General features: G+C 32.5%; 1 protein-coding gene across 1 annotated transcript; it reads right to left on the bottom strand.

The window, feature by feature from the left end:
- Positions 1–365: 365 nt before the first annotated feature.
- LOC127718069 (dnaJ homolog subfamily C member 27-like) lies at positions 366–15,127 on the bottom strand. The gene is made up of 6 exons (XM_052223969.1): positions 14,986–15,127; positions 7,470–7,531; positions 4,913–4,985; positions 4,095–4,291; positions 2,214–2,284; positions 366–1,410 (listed from the first exon to the last, which is right to left on the bottom strand). Exons 1-6 carry the CDS (start codon positions 15,056–15,058, stop codon positions 1,296–1,298), a joined length of 591 nt encoding a protein of 196 aa, XP_052079929.1. The 5' UTR covers positions 15,059–15,127; the 3' UTR covers positions 366–1,295.
- Positions 15,128–15,383: the final 256 nt, after the last annotated feature.

Below are 15,383 nucleotides of genomic sequence, written 5' to 3' on the forward strand. Positions count from 1 at the left end.
TGTGCACTCATATCTGAACAGACATGTAAATGATGAGCACTCATATCTGAACAGGCAGTAAATGATGTGCACTCATATCGGAACAGGCAGTAAATGATGTGCACTCATATCCGAACAGGCAGTAATTGATGTGCACTCATATTGGAACAGGCAGTAAATAATGTGCACTCATGTAAGAACAGGCAGTAAATGATGTGCACTCATATCTGAACAGGCAGTAAATGATATGCACTCATGTAAGAACAGGCAGTACATGATGTGCACTCATAACAGGTAATAAATGATGTGCATTCATATGGGAATAGGCAGTATATGATGTGCACTCATCTCAGAACTGGCAGTAAATGAATTCAGAAACTGCATAGTAAAAGTAAAATAAAAACCTTTATTTATATGAAAATACACTTTGTTGTAAAAAAAAATTATATATAAATAACAAAAAATCAAAATACTGTAAATTCATAAATTATTGCGAGGTTTTTATTAATGTGAATAATGCAATTGGGTGAGTTTTGCAATAATTAGAACTAGCCTTCTGATATCGGATACATAAATCTGTATGAAGCTTTTCCTGAAATTGAAATAATTAATCTCACCTTTTATTTCTATATACAAAAAGTGCAATAATAAATGCCTGCAATAATTTCTGAATTTACAGTACACTAATATTCTATGAAAGATTTGTTACTAATGAAATAAATAATGCTGTTATTTTAATATGATTTAGAAAACTATATTAAGTGTTCAAAAATGCGAAAAGAAATTTAAGTTAAAACTCATTTATAAAAATCCCAAAACTAACTCAACCTAAAAACTTTAGCATTTAAAAAAATGTTTCTATGATTATTATATATAATTAAGAAGATGTGGCATGAGTGCCAATGAGACAACTCTCCATCCAAGTCACAATGTATAAAAAGTAAACAATTATATATGCATATATTGATAAAATGACATGACAGAGAATATACTTTCCAAAACACAGTTGAATCATTAAAAATATATTATAATAAGACACTACAAAAACTAATTAAGCTTCTGAGACAAATTTTCATTCATAATCTATGACTTAAGAGTAATGGAAGATCTATTATTTGAACAAAACTGAAAATGAATTAAGACTACTTTTCTATTCAAGCAAATCTGTATTGAAAATACAATGGAATTATGAGGCAAGTTTTGAGCATTTTAATCAGGATGGCGTGAATAATTTAATGTGACTTCATCATAGATTGCCATTGATTTTTTACAGTTGTCCTTTTTTTTTCATTTGATAATTGTTACTATGACAATTTTCAGCCTGTTGGGTTAGCTTTTTTCCACAGTTTTTTACGTTCTATGATGGTGACTAGAATGTCTTGGAAAAGTCTATCAACACCATCCCCTGTGGCTGCTGATGTCTCAAAATATCTGAAATGGAAAATAAATTGGGTATAAAAACTCATGTGATAAGAAATATCAACAAAAAAGTTTCAGCAGTGCATCCATATGTATCTGAGTTTAGTGTGACATCCATTTTCACTGAACTAGTACACATTTCTGTTTAGGGGTCAGCTGAAGCCCGCCTCCGGGTGCAGGATTTTCACGCTGTGTTGAAGACCCATTAGTGGCCTTGGGCTGTTTTCTGCTCTTTGGTCGGGTTGTTGTCTCTTTGACAGACATTCCCCATTTCCATTCTCAATTTTATTGGTTATAGATATTATTCATTCTGATCATTGCAGGGTTGTCTAAAACATTGTTAGAAGATAAAGTCAAAATTCTGAAAAATCATGTGTTAAAAAATATGAAAATAGTCAGATTTAAATTCTTTTTAATTTCTATCATGAAGAGAAAATCATGCTTTTTCACTTATTATAACAGTAAATAAAACCTTTTTGTTTATATTTGAAAGAGCAAACAGTATGTAGTGGAGTTTTAACATTTCAATTCTTTTATTCAATATTATCTCTTCAATTTGTTGGGGTTTTTTTATTTTAAAAAAACAATCAAACGTTAAAAAAGGGAGATAATCCACTTTCTATAACGATCCTGTTTTGACTTAAGTGAGTGTTTTCTCTACTAATTTCATAAAGCATAATAAGGAATTTTTTAAACATGTTAAATACCATCTTGTATCTACAAATTATAGCATCACATCAATAACACAATTTATAGGCAAAATATTTCAGATAGCATCACATTCAAGCAATCTAATGTTTTGTAAAAGAGCTTACTTGATTCTGTTTTGATTGGCCCATTTCTTTGATTCATTTGTACTAATTACTCGTTTCTGTTTTAAATCAGTCTGTAAATTACAAAATTTTAATCAATACAAATATGTAATACCGGGTACATAGATATAAGAAGATGTGGTATGAGTGCCAATGAGACAACTCTCCATCCAAGTAAAAATTTTATAAAAGTAAACCATTATAGGTCACAGTACGGTCTTCAACACGGAGCCTTGGCTCACACGGAACAGTAAGCTATAAAGGGCCCCAAAAAATTACTAGTGTAAAACCATTCAAACGGGAAAACCAACGGTCTAATCTATATAAAAAACGAGAAAAGAGAAACACTTATGAACCACATCAACAAACGACAACTACTGAACATCAGATTCCTGACTTAGGACAGGTGCAAACAAATGAAGCAGGTTTAAACGTTTTAATGGTACCAAACTACATGTATATTTTGCATTATTCACATAAAGGATCTTTTTATCCTCTAAATTTTGTTTACTGAGTCACAGTGTTTTAAGAATTTTGTTTACATGCAAATCTACTTTATTACAGGCAAAACTGGTGTCAACTTCAAATTATTTCAAAATACAAAAGCTGTCAGCTTGATAACTGATCCACATGTAGGTTGGAAATTCATGCATGAGGAAGTGAAGTGGTATTAAATAGTTAAGAAATTTCAAAATCATTATACTTGAAAATCATTGCAAAATATCTGCTTTTCATTAATGTTTTACATTGAATCATGTTGATAGTCTTTCCTAAGAAGAAGGGTAACTCCTTGATCAAGACTCTAGGTTATTATCTTCACATATATGTTTCTGTTGGCATTGCAAAAGTGTACAGTATGGCAAGTTGTACTTTAAGCAAAGTTAAAAAAATTCCATAAAGTTAATCACAACTATAAAGTAAGCTAGAAAGGGCTAAATACAAAAAAAAAAACATTTAGATACTGTAAATTCAGAAATTAATGTGTTCATTTATCATGTTTATTGTTGCAATTTTTGAAGAATGGACAAAAATGCGAGATTATTTATTGAGATTTCAGGAAAATCTGCAGACGGATATATGCACCAGACACCAAAATGCTAGTTCTTATCATTGCGATACTCAACCAGTCGCAATATTCCCATTAATAAAAACCTCGCAATAATTTCTGTATTTACAGTAAGTTGGTTTACAGTTATTTACAAAACTTTACATAATTTTTTTTTATATCAGAACTCAATTACCCGTCTGACATGTCTTAACCAAATAATTTAAAGCCATAAAGTGTTATAATCATAAAGGAAAAGAGTGGTAGACATACCTTTAACAGGCTGATTTTTTTCGTTCATTAATTTGTACATAAATTAGACTGTTAGTTTTCTCGCTTGAATTGTTTTACATTTGTCATTTCAGGGCCTTTTATAGCTGACTATGCGGTATGGGTTTTGCTCATTGTTGAAGGCCGTACGGTGACCTATAGTTGTTAATTTCTGTGTCATTTGGTCTCTTATAAAGAGTTGTCTTGTTTGCAATTATACCACATCTTGTTATTTTTATATGAAATTTATTTCAAGGAAAAAACCCTAAAACCCATTGATACATTTAATTCATACATTAGTACCCAGAGGATTGCACTTTTGATTACTATCAATAGAGGTAATTGACAAATATCCAAACCTGATCTCTACTTATATCCATACATAAAAAATATTGGCTACAACAATGACATAAGTTGAGTTTTAGTTGTATTATACTGCTTGATTTCTTTAAACCATCGAAGGAGGTTTTAAGTTTGTGTCATCAAATACTTTGAAAATTTTGCATTTGAAAATGACTTTGTGGGCACTGCAATAATATTGACAAGCATTTAAATGTATGGTAACAAACCTTATTAGCTACAACAATGAGATCAGGGGTTCCAGTTGTGTATCGCTGAATTTCCTTAAGCCATGAGTCAAGGGCATCAAACGTGGCTTGGTTTGTGACATCAAATGCCATGAAAATAGCATCTGCTTGGATATAAAGTTCATTTCTTACATCGATGTACTCTGTACTGCCTGACAGATCCCAAAGATGGACTCTCACTAAAAATATTGAACAGCATTTACTATTATTGAGGGATTAAAATATTAAATGATACCTCATATGATACAAGTTTCTCATTTCCCGAGTTTTTCTTTAGATGATTTGTGAAAAAAAATTAAAGAACAATGTAGGATACTGTTTTCATTTGATGTAACTTTGCAATATTAAGAACAAGGAGACCTTATATGAACAATAACAATACTCGCATAATTAGTTATCTTTTCATTCTCTTTTTATTTAATTTTTTTCTCATTGAAAATCATCAATGATGAAAGTTTTTACCTATGAGGTAAAGGTCTGTGGATTAAATTTCAGTCTTAATTTAGAGACAATATATTTTGTTTCTGAATCCTTTTATATATTACTTCAATATTTGTTTTGGTACTTAGTTTTGAATATAAAAAAAATATGTTTAAACCACTTTTCAGTCTTGCTAACAGTTTTCAGCTGAAAATTTAAATCTGTATCAAATATATGCAATAGAAAACAATACCGGTAATTGTCTTTTTAATAAAAAAAAACAAATTATTTTTTATGACTATTTTAATTAAATACATATGTATTAAATATGTAGGCCTATAGAAAAGGGGAGGTAATTAACAAAAAAATAAACCACTTACGATCTATGCCTTCACAATGCTGGATTTTAAAACCATAATCTACTCCAACTGTTGGTTGATAACCAGCACTAAACTGAAAAAGAAAGAAAATTTAGTAAGAAATGTTTTTAAATGTTCATTTTGTTTTCTATAACCAATTAATATATACAGATTAATTATTATTACTGTAACACTTAAAGATGGGAGTGGATTTGTCATTTTCAACTGGTCTCAGTCTTGCCCCACTCAGATTTTGTGTGAGTCTTATGATGAAAGAAAACATAAGGCAGGTCTGGTCCATAAATTGGACATGGTTAATCATTTTTAATTTGCCCACTCAGACTCTGTGCCGACTTCCATTGTAAAAGGGTGGAAATGACCAAACTCACCTGAGGTGTAGTGTTTACACATTATTATATAGAAATAAGAAGATGTGACTCCATCCATTAGTCACAACGTGTAAAAAGTAAACAATTATAGGTCAAAGTACGGCCTTCAACACGGAGCCTTGTCTAACACCGAACAGCAAGCTATAAAGGTCCCCAAATTGACTAGTGACTAAATCAATTCAAACAGGAAAACCAACTATCTAATCTATATAAAAAACAAGAATCGAGAAACACTAATATGAACCACAGCAACAACAGCAACAACCACTGAATAACAGGTTCCTTTAAATATATATTTAAATGTTTAAACCGTGAGTAGTTATAAACAAATATATGCTAAAATCTCAACTGAAAGAAGAACATAAAGATATATTTTTTTTACATCATATATTAATCAGAATATGTTATAATAATAAGATTAGAGATATAAATGACTAATAGATTTTGTTTGGAAAATTAAGGGTATATGATACAGTTTTGACCCCACAGTGATTTTTTTACAAAAGTTTGCATACAATCTTTTTTCACCTAGTCAATTCAAATATATGCAATAAAAAATATACCTTCATGTGTTACTTTTAGAAATAATAGACATTTACTGGAAATTTCTGTTTCTTTGACATTTCTATCCTTTGGAAAGAGATGTATACTTAACACTTTTGTTTCAAAGATAATCACATTCGGATTTTTGTAAAATTTGAAATACCTTCTCTACATAAGTATGCTTTGAATCTATGTAGCAATTCTTTCATAATAATTCATTGTTATCACATTTTCATGATTTTAGTCAAAGAACAGCATTTTTTGCTGTATATTCATGATATTTATCTCAATTTTAAAAAAAATCATCGGTGATTTGTTCATAAAAATTGGCACAAATAATCTTCATATATAAAAATGAAAACTAATTATTAAAAGGTACTTGATTACTTTTTTTTTTTTTTTCAAATAATTTATATAATTTTATATATTTTTCTCATACATATCCACAGTCACTCCTTCATTGTACATATGTTATTGTAGTTTGTCTGTACTTTGTTGTCATAACCATTTATTGTTAATGTGTTAGTGCTAATAAAGTTAAGTTATCTTATATAATCAAGCCAAATGTCATTTTTAAAAAGAGGGGTCCTTGAAATCGTTTTCAAGTTAAATCAGTCTGAATGATAAAAATCAGTTGAAAAATGCATCTTTTCAGGATATTTCAGAGTTTGACGTCGTGAAAAATAACATTTTACGTTAGCAACGTCATTACCTCCCCTGTAACTGTATCGTGTGCCCTTAAGTAATAATACCCATATTACTTAAAGTACATGTATTTTGTATCCGCCTAGTGCCTAGTCTAAAAAAATGTAATATCAAGCACTCTTATATATTATACTACTTATAAGTGACAGAAAAGAAGCAGATTCAGAAAGGGCTTAGAGGGTGTATGTCCCCATTTTTTGTCTTTTTAAGTGCAAATCTGCCTAAGGCAGTGGTGAAAACATCAGACTAACAAAAACCCGCTCAACTTTACATTAATTTAAGTTTAGAATGTATAATGGTACATGAATATAACATTCGTTTCCTTTCCCTGTTCTAGTAATTCAATAAATAATTTGGTTGAAATGCACTAGAAATTAACAAGGGGAGATAACTTCATAATTTGCTATCATTCTAACCAAAATTTTTCTAGATATTTCTTGAATTACTAGACACACAGAAACAAAAGACCTACCATTTCTACTCAGGACGAGGGTACCTTCAAAATAGGGTGGTAAGGTCAGTGGGTTTTTTCTGCCATGTTTTGAAATTTTTCTAAATTGCCTGATTCTTACAAAAACTGGCACTTAAAAATATAATTTTTTGCTTAAAATCATAAATAAAACAACAGTACTTTGTTTGGAGTAACATATTGTTCTTTAATCACACATAGCTAAATATATATCTAACTAATTTATGGGATCATAAAAATAATTTTAATGTGGATGGTGAGAACCTAACAAGTTAGGTGACATTGCAACTGACAAGTATAAACAAACTCCAAAATCCCATTGTTCTAAAACCTTTTAAAAGGAGTTCATCAGGTAGCAAATGGTATTAAATGACACAAGGAAGTTAATGTCTGTTCATTTTTTTCTTTTCAACCTTGACTTTCCAAATAAAAATGAAAAGATGTTGGAGGATTAAAATTGAATATAACATACCTTACTTTCACAGAAATGCTTGACAAGACATGTTTTACCTACACAGGCACTTCCAACACCAACTACCTAAAATAAAGTAAAAATATGAGTACCATCATCAAACCAAGCATTCATAAAACCACATCATTTGGACTCTGTTGAATGATTATAAGTTGTCCAATAAACTTTTGTAAAACAATTACATAAAAGTACTGATTTCTTTTATTTCTTTGTTTAAATATATTGTGTAGATAGTTTGATCATATTAGATTCTTTTTTTCAATTAATTGCTATGTGTGCTCATCTTAGCTGAATCTTTGCTTATTTTGAACTTGTATATATATGTAAATTCAGTCTTCACGCTTAGCCACAAGCTCACCACCCCTGTCTTGTTTAATTTCAATCGGGTCAATAAGAATTTTTCTACAAGCCAATAGAATCTATACAAATTTTTAAAAAAAATGAGTGTCTGATGCATGTGGCTGCAAAAGTAAACCATGTGAATACTATCTATTATAGTTGGTGTTAATAGAGCTTTCTTTATAATGCTGAATGTTAATTGCCTACTGTACATATGACTGTGCAGTCTCTACACAAAACTTTGTTACTAAAATTAACTATCCTGTATATATACATTTGTTACTTTCAAGATTTTTTTGTAAAACATCACAAAGGTCCAGCCTACAATTGTCTTTAAATCTGGAACTGCGCGCGAATACACCAAAAAGAAGATTTTGATTTCAAGCTAAATTGTATATCTGATTGCTAAAAAGAATGATTGCAAGCTATATATTTATAAGACAATAAAAATGAAATTCTTCTAACTTCCTTACGGTAATAACTTCTGGTACTAATCAGATAGCACCTATCTCATATTATATATGTTCCTGAAGGGAGCATACATGCATGTATATGATAGAAGGATGGATTTGAGTCATACAACTCAACATACTGCAAAATCTTCAACAATTAACATGATGGTTGATAAAACCCTTTAAGGTTTTTCCTCCCTTTTCTGGATTTTTAGTAAAACTTTATAATTTAAAAGGAGATCAAGTTTTTCTGCCAATTTGTACTGAAGATAATTAATAAAACATAAATGTGCCAGGTAGCACAGAGCTAATATAATAAAGAAAACATGTTCATTGAAGATATCTATAATACCGGTACATCATTTCTTGACAATAATTAACTGACCAATCAGATGACCATAATAAACTAACCTCTGTTATCTGCTGTCAATGTGTTTTTTTTATAACAAACCCCTCTGGTTTTTACCCTGTGTTTATACAATGTTTATACCTATTTTGACAGAAAGTTTTTTTTTTCCCATTTGATATCATTTTTATTATATATATATATATATATTTTTATTGATAAAATGAAGCTTGAGTTTCATTAAAATACATGTATCTCATAAGATTTTTTCTTGGAATATACATGTAGAAAATAAATTGTGTTGTGGCAAGGTAAAAAGACAATTCAGAAGTGTAATGCCAAGATGTTCGGAATATATGTATTACAGTTTTTAGGGGGTCTATGTACCTTGGCTTTCATGTGGATCTGACCCAAAGTTGATCCTGGCCAAGTCGTTCTGGCCCACACTTAAAGTCGATCCGGCCCCAATTAAAAAAATACTTACAAGGGATAAAAATTATATATATTTGACATGTAGTCCATAAATCAGGGATCGTTAAAATATCCTCTGCCATCGTCAAATGATCCCCACCATCGTTAAATTATCTTCCTCCATCTTCAAATGATCCTCGCGATATTGTCAAAATTTTTTTTCGTTTTGCTAGCGGCTGCAATTTTTGTTAGCAACAAGAAATGATTGTAACAGGATGCTGTTACGAAGTCTCCCAAACGAAGCTCCCATAATTCGTAATTCCCAGGGTCGTCTGACATTGGGCAAAGTCCAGTGAAAATTGGTTTGGTAAAGTTGTATGCATTAGTGATGCCTGGGGACTAAGCCTGTATATCATTCAAATCATCTTGGCATGACAAACCAGATTATATATGGTTTAGGGGTGGGGATCTCGACCACTTACAAGATACTAGAACATTGGGGGTGGGGGGAACCCCTGGTGACTGACCCTATACATCATTCAAATGTTCGAGACATGACGATCAGGAATATATATGGTTTAGGGGTGGGGATCTCGATCATTGACAAGATATTAGAACATTGGGGGTGGGGTGGAGGAACCCCTAGGGACTGACCCTATACATCATTCAAATGTTAGAGACATGACGAACAGGAATATATATGGTTTAGGGGTGGGGATCTCGACCATTTACAAGATATTAGAACATTAGGGGTGGGGGAACCCCTGGGGACTGACCCTATACATCATTCAAATGTTCAAGATATGACGAACAGGAATAGATTTGGTTTAGGGGTGGGGATCTCAACCAATTACAAGATATTAAAATTTCTCAAATGGCAGGGGGTGGGGGATGACCCCTGGGGACTAACCCAGTATATCATTCAAACCATCTTTGTATGACAAACCAGAATATATATGGTTTAGGGGTGGGGATCTTGACCACTTAAAAGATATTAGAACTTTCTCAAATGGCAGGGGGTGGGAGATGACCCCTGGGGACTAACCCTGTATATTTTCAAACCATCTTTGCAAGACAAACCAGAATATATATAGTTTAGAGGTGGGGATCTTGACCACTTACAAGATATTAGAACTTTCTTAAATGGCAGGGGTATGGGGTGACCCCGGGGGACTAACCCTGTACAACATTCAAACCATCTTTGCATGACTAACCAGAATATATATGGTTTAGGGGTGGGGATCTCGACCACTTACAAGATATTAGAACTTTCTTAAATGGCAGGGGGTGGGGTGACCCCTGGGGACTAACCCTGTATTTAATTTGATTTGCTTTATAATGACAAACCAGAATATATATGGTTTAGGGGTGGGGATCTCAACCATTTACAAGATATTAGAACTTTCTCAAATGGCAGGGGGTCGGGATGACCCCTGGGGACTAACCCTGTATATCATTCAAACCATCTTAGCATGACAAACCAGAATATATATGGTTTAGGGGTGGGGATCTTGACCACTTACAAGATATTAGAACTTTCTTAAATGACAGGGGGTGGGGGCGACCCCTGGAGACTAACCCTGTATTTCATTTGATTTGCTTTATAATGACAAACCAGAATATATATGGTTTAGGGGTGGGGATCTTGACCATTTACAAGATATTAGAACTTTCTAAAATGGCAGGGGGTCAGGATGACCCCATGGGACTAACCCTGTATATCATTCAAACCATCTTAGCATGACAAACCAGAATATATATGGTTTAGGGGTGGGGATCTTGACCACTTACAAGATATAAGAACTTTCTTAAATGGCAGGGGGTGGGGGTGACCCCTGGAGACTAACCCTGTATTTCATTTGATTTGCTTTATAATGACAAACCAGAATATATATGGTTTAGGGGTGGGGATCTCGACCATTTACAAGATATTAGATCTTTCTCAAATGGCAGGGGGTTGGGATGACCCCTGGGGACTAACCCTGTATATCATTCAAACCATCTTAGCATGACAAACCAGAATATATATGGTTTAGGGGTGGGGATCTTGACCACTTACAAGATATAAGAACTTTCTTAAATGGCAGGTGGTGGGGGTGACCCCTGGGGACTAACCCTGTATTCCATTTGATTTGCTTTATAATGACAAACCAGAATATATATGGTTTAGGGGTGGGGATCTCGACCATTTACAAGATATTAGAACTTTCTCAAATGGCAGGGGGTCGGGATGACCCCTGGGGACTAACCCTGTATATCATTCAAACCATCTTAGCATGACAAACCAGAATATATATGGTTTAGGGGTGGGGATCTTGACCACTTACAAGGTATTAGAACTTTCTTAAATGGCAGGGGGTGGGGTGACCCCTGGGGACTAACCCTGTATTTCATTTAATGTGTTTTATCATTTAGAACATTTTCAATTAAAAAGATTGTGTCTATCACAAACGGTTTTCAATTTATAATCATTTGAAAATTTAAAAAAATAAAATCCCATAGGGTTCTATAGTAAAACCCTCCTTTCTTTTCGCCCCTCAAAGTACCCCTTTATAAACCCTATTGCACAAACAAAACCCTGATTGCACCACTAGACATGTTAGTCTAACATATTGTGAAATCCTAAGTTAATCTGACAAGCGGTTTTGGAGAACGGGTGCGGACAAGTTCAAATTTAAAAGTGGCGGAAGAGGAAGAGGAAGAAGAATAATAATAATAATAAGAACTGAGCAAAAACAATAAGTCTTCCCAAACTTCGTTTGAGAGACTTAATTATAATCAATTGCATGTAATTGCATAACCCATAGGCTAATTGTATTATAATTCAAACGGTCCTCCTGATTACAGTTTTAAAGTCCTGAAGGATATCCAGCTAAAGATGGCTAAAATTCATTAATATTCATGATAAATATTAATGAATCTTATGAACAATAGCGCTAGCAAAGGTGCACGATCAAAAATTGTGTTTTTGACCCATAATCAAATGTATACTTTTCATTTGAGGAGACATTTATTCGAATATTGTTTTTAATATTCTAAATACTGTAAATTCAGAAAATCTTTAAATCAAAATCATTTTATAAACCTTTTAGTAATGTTTATAATAATGAGTAAGGATGATTATTAAGGAAACAGCATTTAAGCATATATACGATTTTATTAAAGTTATGTCAAAGAATTACTAAATTTCACCCAGCTGAAATTGTAATACATTCCCAACATCCTGATGAATATCGACATGAAAGCCAAGGTGCATAGACCCCTACAAAATTGTAATATATTCCGAACATCCTGTCATATAAAAAATTGATATGGGGACGAAGTCCCTAATTACAGTAGAAATCAATAAAACAAATTTAGATAATCAAAATATACTATTGAATTAAAAATCGTTAACTTTATTTTTCTATTTTTTTTTTCTTCCGCATTTGCGCAGAAATCTTTTTCTTTCTTCCAGTCTAGTTTGTAATGGGACTTTGAGTAAAATATAGGAAGGAGCATCATATTGTTTCCCGCAAATTTGTTGTTTTTGATTACCAAAAGAATACTGCCAGTTATATATAAACAATAAAAATAAATTCCTTACATTTTAAAAGGAGTCTGAAGCTCATTCAACATACAATTTTATACCAAACAAAATGAGTTCTTGTGAAACTCACCTTATCAATCAGTCAGATTTCAATTATCTGATAAAAATGAAAAGCCGACTTGCACAGGTATCATCGTCTTTTAAAGATATAAATTATAACAATTTTATTTTAACATTTCTTTGATATGAAAAAAACGTTACCTGATGATAGCGTTTCTTTGTTTACATTGAAAATGACGTCACAACTAAAATCCCTTACAACAGTACCAACATCGGAAACATTTCCATATTTCGGTTTCCTTTTCAACAGATTCTAAAGTTAAAATATGCTTGAATTCAAAATATAATTTGTACGGACTTCGTCCCCTTTCACAGGTAACACCTGCCTCATATTAGTTCAGTGATCTGGAAAGATTTTTTCTCTATGAGCTCAGGGCCCCCATAAAAATAAAATCAATGGGCCATTTTTAGAATTAATGGGCCATGTTGTCAAATGAGTGGGCCATTTAATTTATACATGTTATAACAAAAAATGAAAAAGTGTATGTTTCAGCAAAGAGGTAATAACCTGTATGATTTTAATTAATATCATGAATATTGTTCCTGTGCTTTTGTAGATTCAGTGAATAAAAGTTAATTTTGTTCATGGTGATTTATGTTACCAAAGACATACATAAGAATATACGTCTCTGATGTGACTAAGAATGACATCGAGTGTCTAGAATATCTAGATCAGGGCGGTTTCGAGAACTGGCAAGCCCTGAAACCTGATCCTGCGCCTAAACAAATACTCTAAGTACCGTGAGAAATTACAATGAGAAATGGTGTACCATAAGAGGAAATGATTAGTACAGAGAGACAAGTTGTGTCAATTTTGACCTTAGGATCAGGATCAGTTCATGAAATGTATCATCACTCAGAAATTAAACTTTTTATGACTTATAAAAAAAAATTATTAAACTAAGTAACTAGAACTATGACAATGGCAGACTAAAAGAAGCTGATCTACCTTTTGTGGCACAAAACTGAAAAAAGAAGAAATGAATCTTGATAAGAAAACTAGAAAAATTAAATTCCAAGTTAGTTGAAATGATTTTTGGCAAGATTTGCTGTACATTTTGCTTCCATCACACCACACAGAAACCAGGACCATAACTTCTCCCAAACCGGGCTATAGTTAAGAGAACCTTTATTTACAATGTTAGTACTGGTACCACCGACTTGTTCATGTTCATGTTCCTTTGACATTAAATTTGGGTCTTCGTCGATTGCCATACTTTATTCCCGACGTTCCGTATTAGAGGACGTTTCAGACATTTCCCATGCATTTCTTGATCATTATTATTTTATCAAGACTAACAAAAAAGAGTAACGTTTTTTGTTGTTGATAAAACACAACAACAATTCGCTGAAGGCATTTTATAAAATTTACAAACGAACCAAAGACCAAAAAATTGACAAGGACAGTTAAGCGCCTTTCATATTAAAAAAGGCCTTTGAGTTTTTCAATCAACTTTATTGCAATAGATATAGGAAGATGTGGTATGAGTGCCCATGATACAACTCTCCATCCAAGTCACAATTATAAAAGTAAACCATTATAGGTCAAGGTACGGTCGTCAACACGGAGCCTTGGCTTACACCGTACAGCAAGCTATAAAGGGCCCCCAAAAAATACTAGTGTACTGTAAAACCATTCAAACAGGAAAACCAACGGTATAATCTATATAAAAAACGAGAAACGAGAAACTCTTATGAACCACATACATTATGTAAACGAACGACAACTACTGAACATCAGATTCCTGACTTTAAAGATTATAACTTTTAAAAAAATCTCGTCTGTTCTAGCCAACTTTCACAAAATTTAAGTTGTTTACTTTGAAAATTTAGATCATGGATGATGGTTAATTGCATTACCGCACGTTGCTATCCTTAACATGAAGGAAAACACCTGAGACGGCCCAAAAATATATAGGTGGTGCTCCTGTCATTGGAGGGAACACAACACAGTTTGTACACAAATATGGCAACACGAAACACGATCGGAAATTCATTTTACTAGATCTAAACGTTTAGATACAAACCGGAAAATATCGTGCGCCACACTGGCGCTGACATTTGCCACTCTATGCGCCATTTCTGGTCAAAATGCGCAATTTGTGCATGGCGCACGGCCTTCCCAATCACTGTTAGTTACTGATTTATTTCATTTTTGGTTTATCTTGTCACAAACCTATGCCTTACTGACTTAGTTTACTCCATTTTTTCTTTGTTTTGTTTTATTCTATTTTATTTTTATTTTTTAATTTTCATTTTTTACTAATTGTTACTTTTAAACATATGGTTTAAAACCTCCCTTTGTCTCCTAGAAAATACCTACTTTTACCCAATTCAGTGCATTAACTGCATCTTGTGGATTTTTCGTCAAATGTCCTGGTTTTCTATCCATTTTTGTAACGCTTTCAACGATTCATTCTCCTTCGCAACATATAAACAATCGCCTCAATTTCGACCTTGGGTTTTCCCCATTTTGAATAAAGCGAGCATAGTTATTTTCGTAAAAGACACATTCTAAAATTTGTTTGACCTATAATGTAAATCCAAATAATTTAATTTATAGATTACTTTTTAGTCAGCCTCAGGTTATTTTAAAGTCAAAAACATACCAAGTTAATTTTGACACGTATGCTAAAATATCACTGCTGACTAATTCTGTAGATTTTTTGAGTACCTAAAATAAGTCTTAGAAATATTTGTTTTTATAAAATAATTTG

Source organism: Mytilus californianus, unplaced genomic scaffold, assembly GCF_021869535.1.
Source record: "Mytilus californianus isolate M0D057914Y unplaced genomic scaffold, xbMytCali1.0.p SCAF_10, whole genome shotgun sequence".
NCBI lineage: Eukaryota > Metazoa > Mollusca > Bivalvia > Mytilida > Mytilidae > Mytilus > Mytilus californianus.

Bases quoted from the DNA above. Each gene is read 5' to 3' on its own strand.
- LOC127718069 (XM_052223969.1), bottom strand. From the start codon at position 15,058: ATGGATAGAAAACCAGGACATTTGACGAAAAATCCACAAGATGCAGTT. The intron at 4,292-4,912 runs GTAAGTGGTTTA...CAATATTTTTAG, and splicing joins GCATTGTGAAGGCATAGATC to TGAGAGTCCATCTTTGGGAT. The intron at 2,285-4,094 runs GTTTGTTACCAT...TGTAATTTACAG, and splicing joins TCATTGTTGTAGCTAATAAG to ACTGATTTAAAACAGAAACG.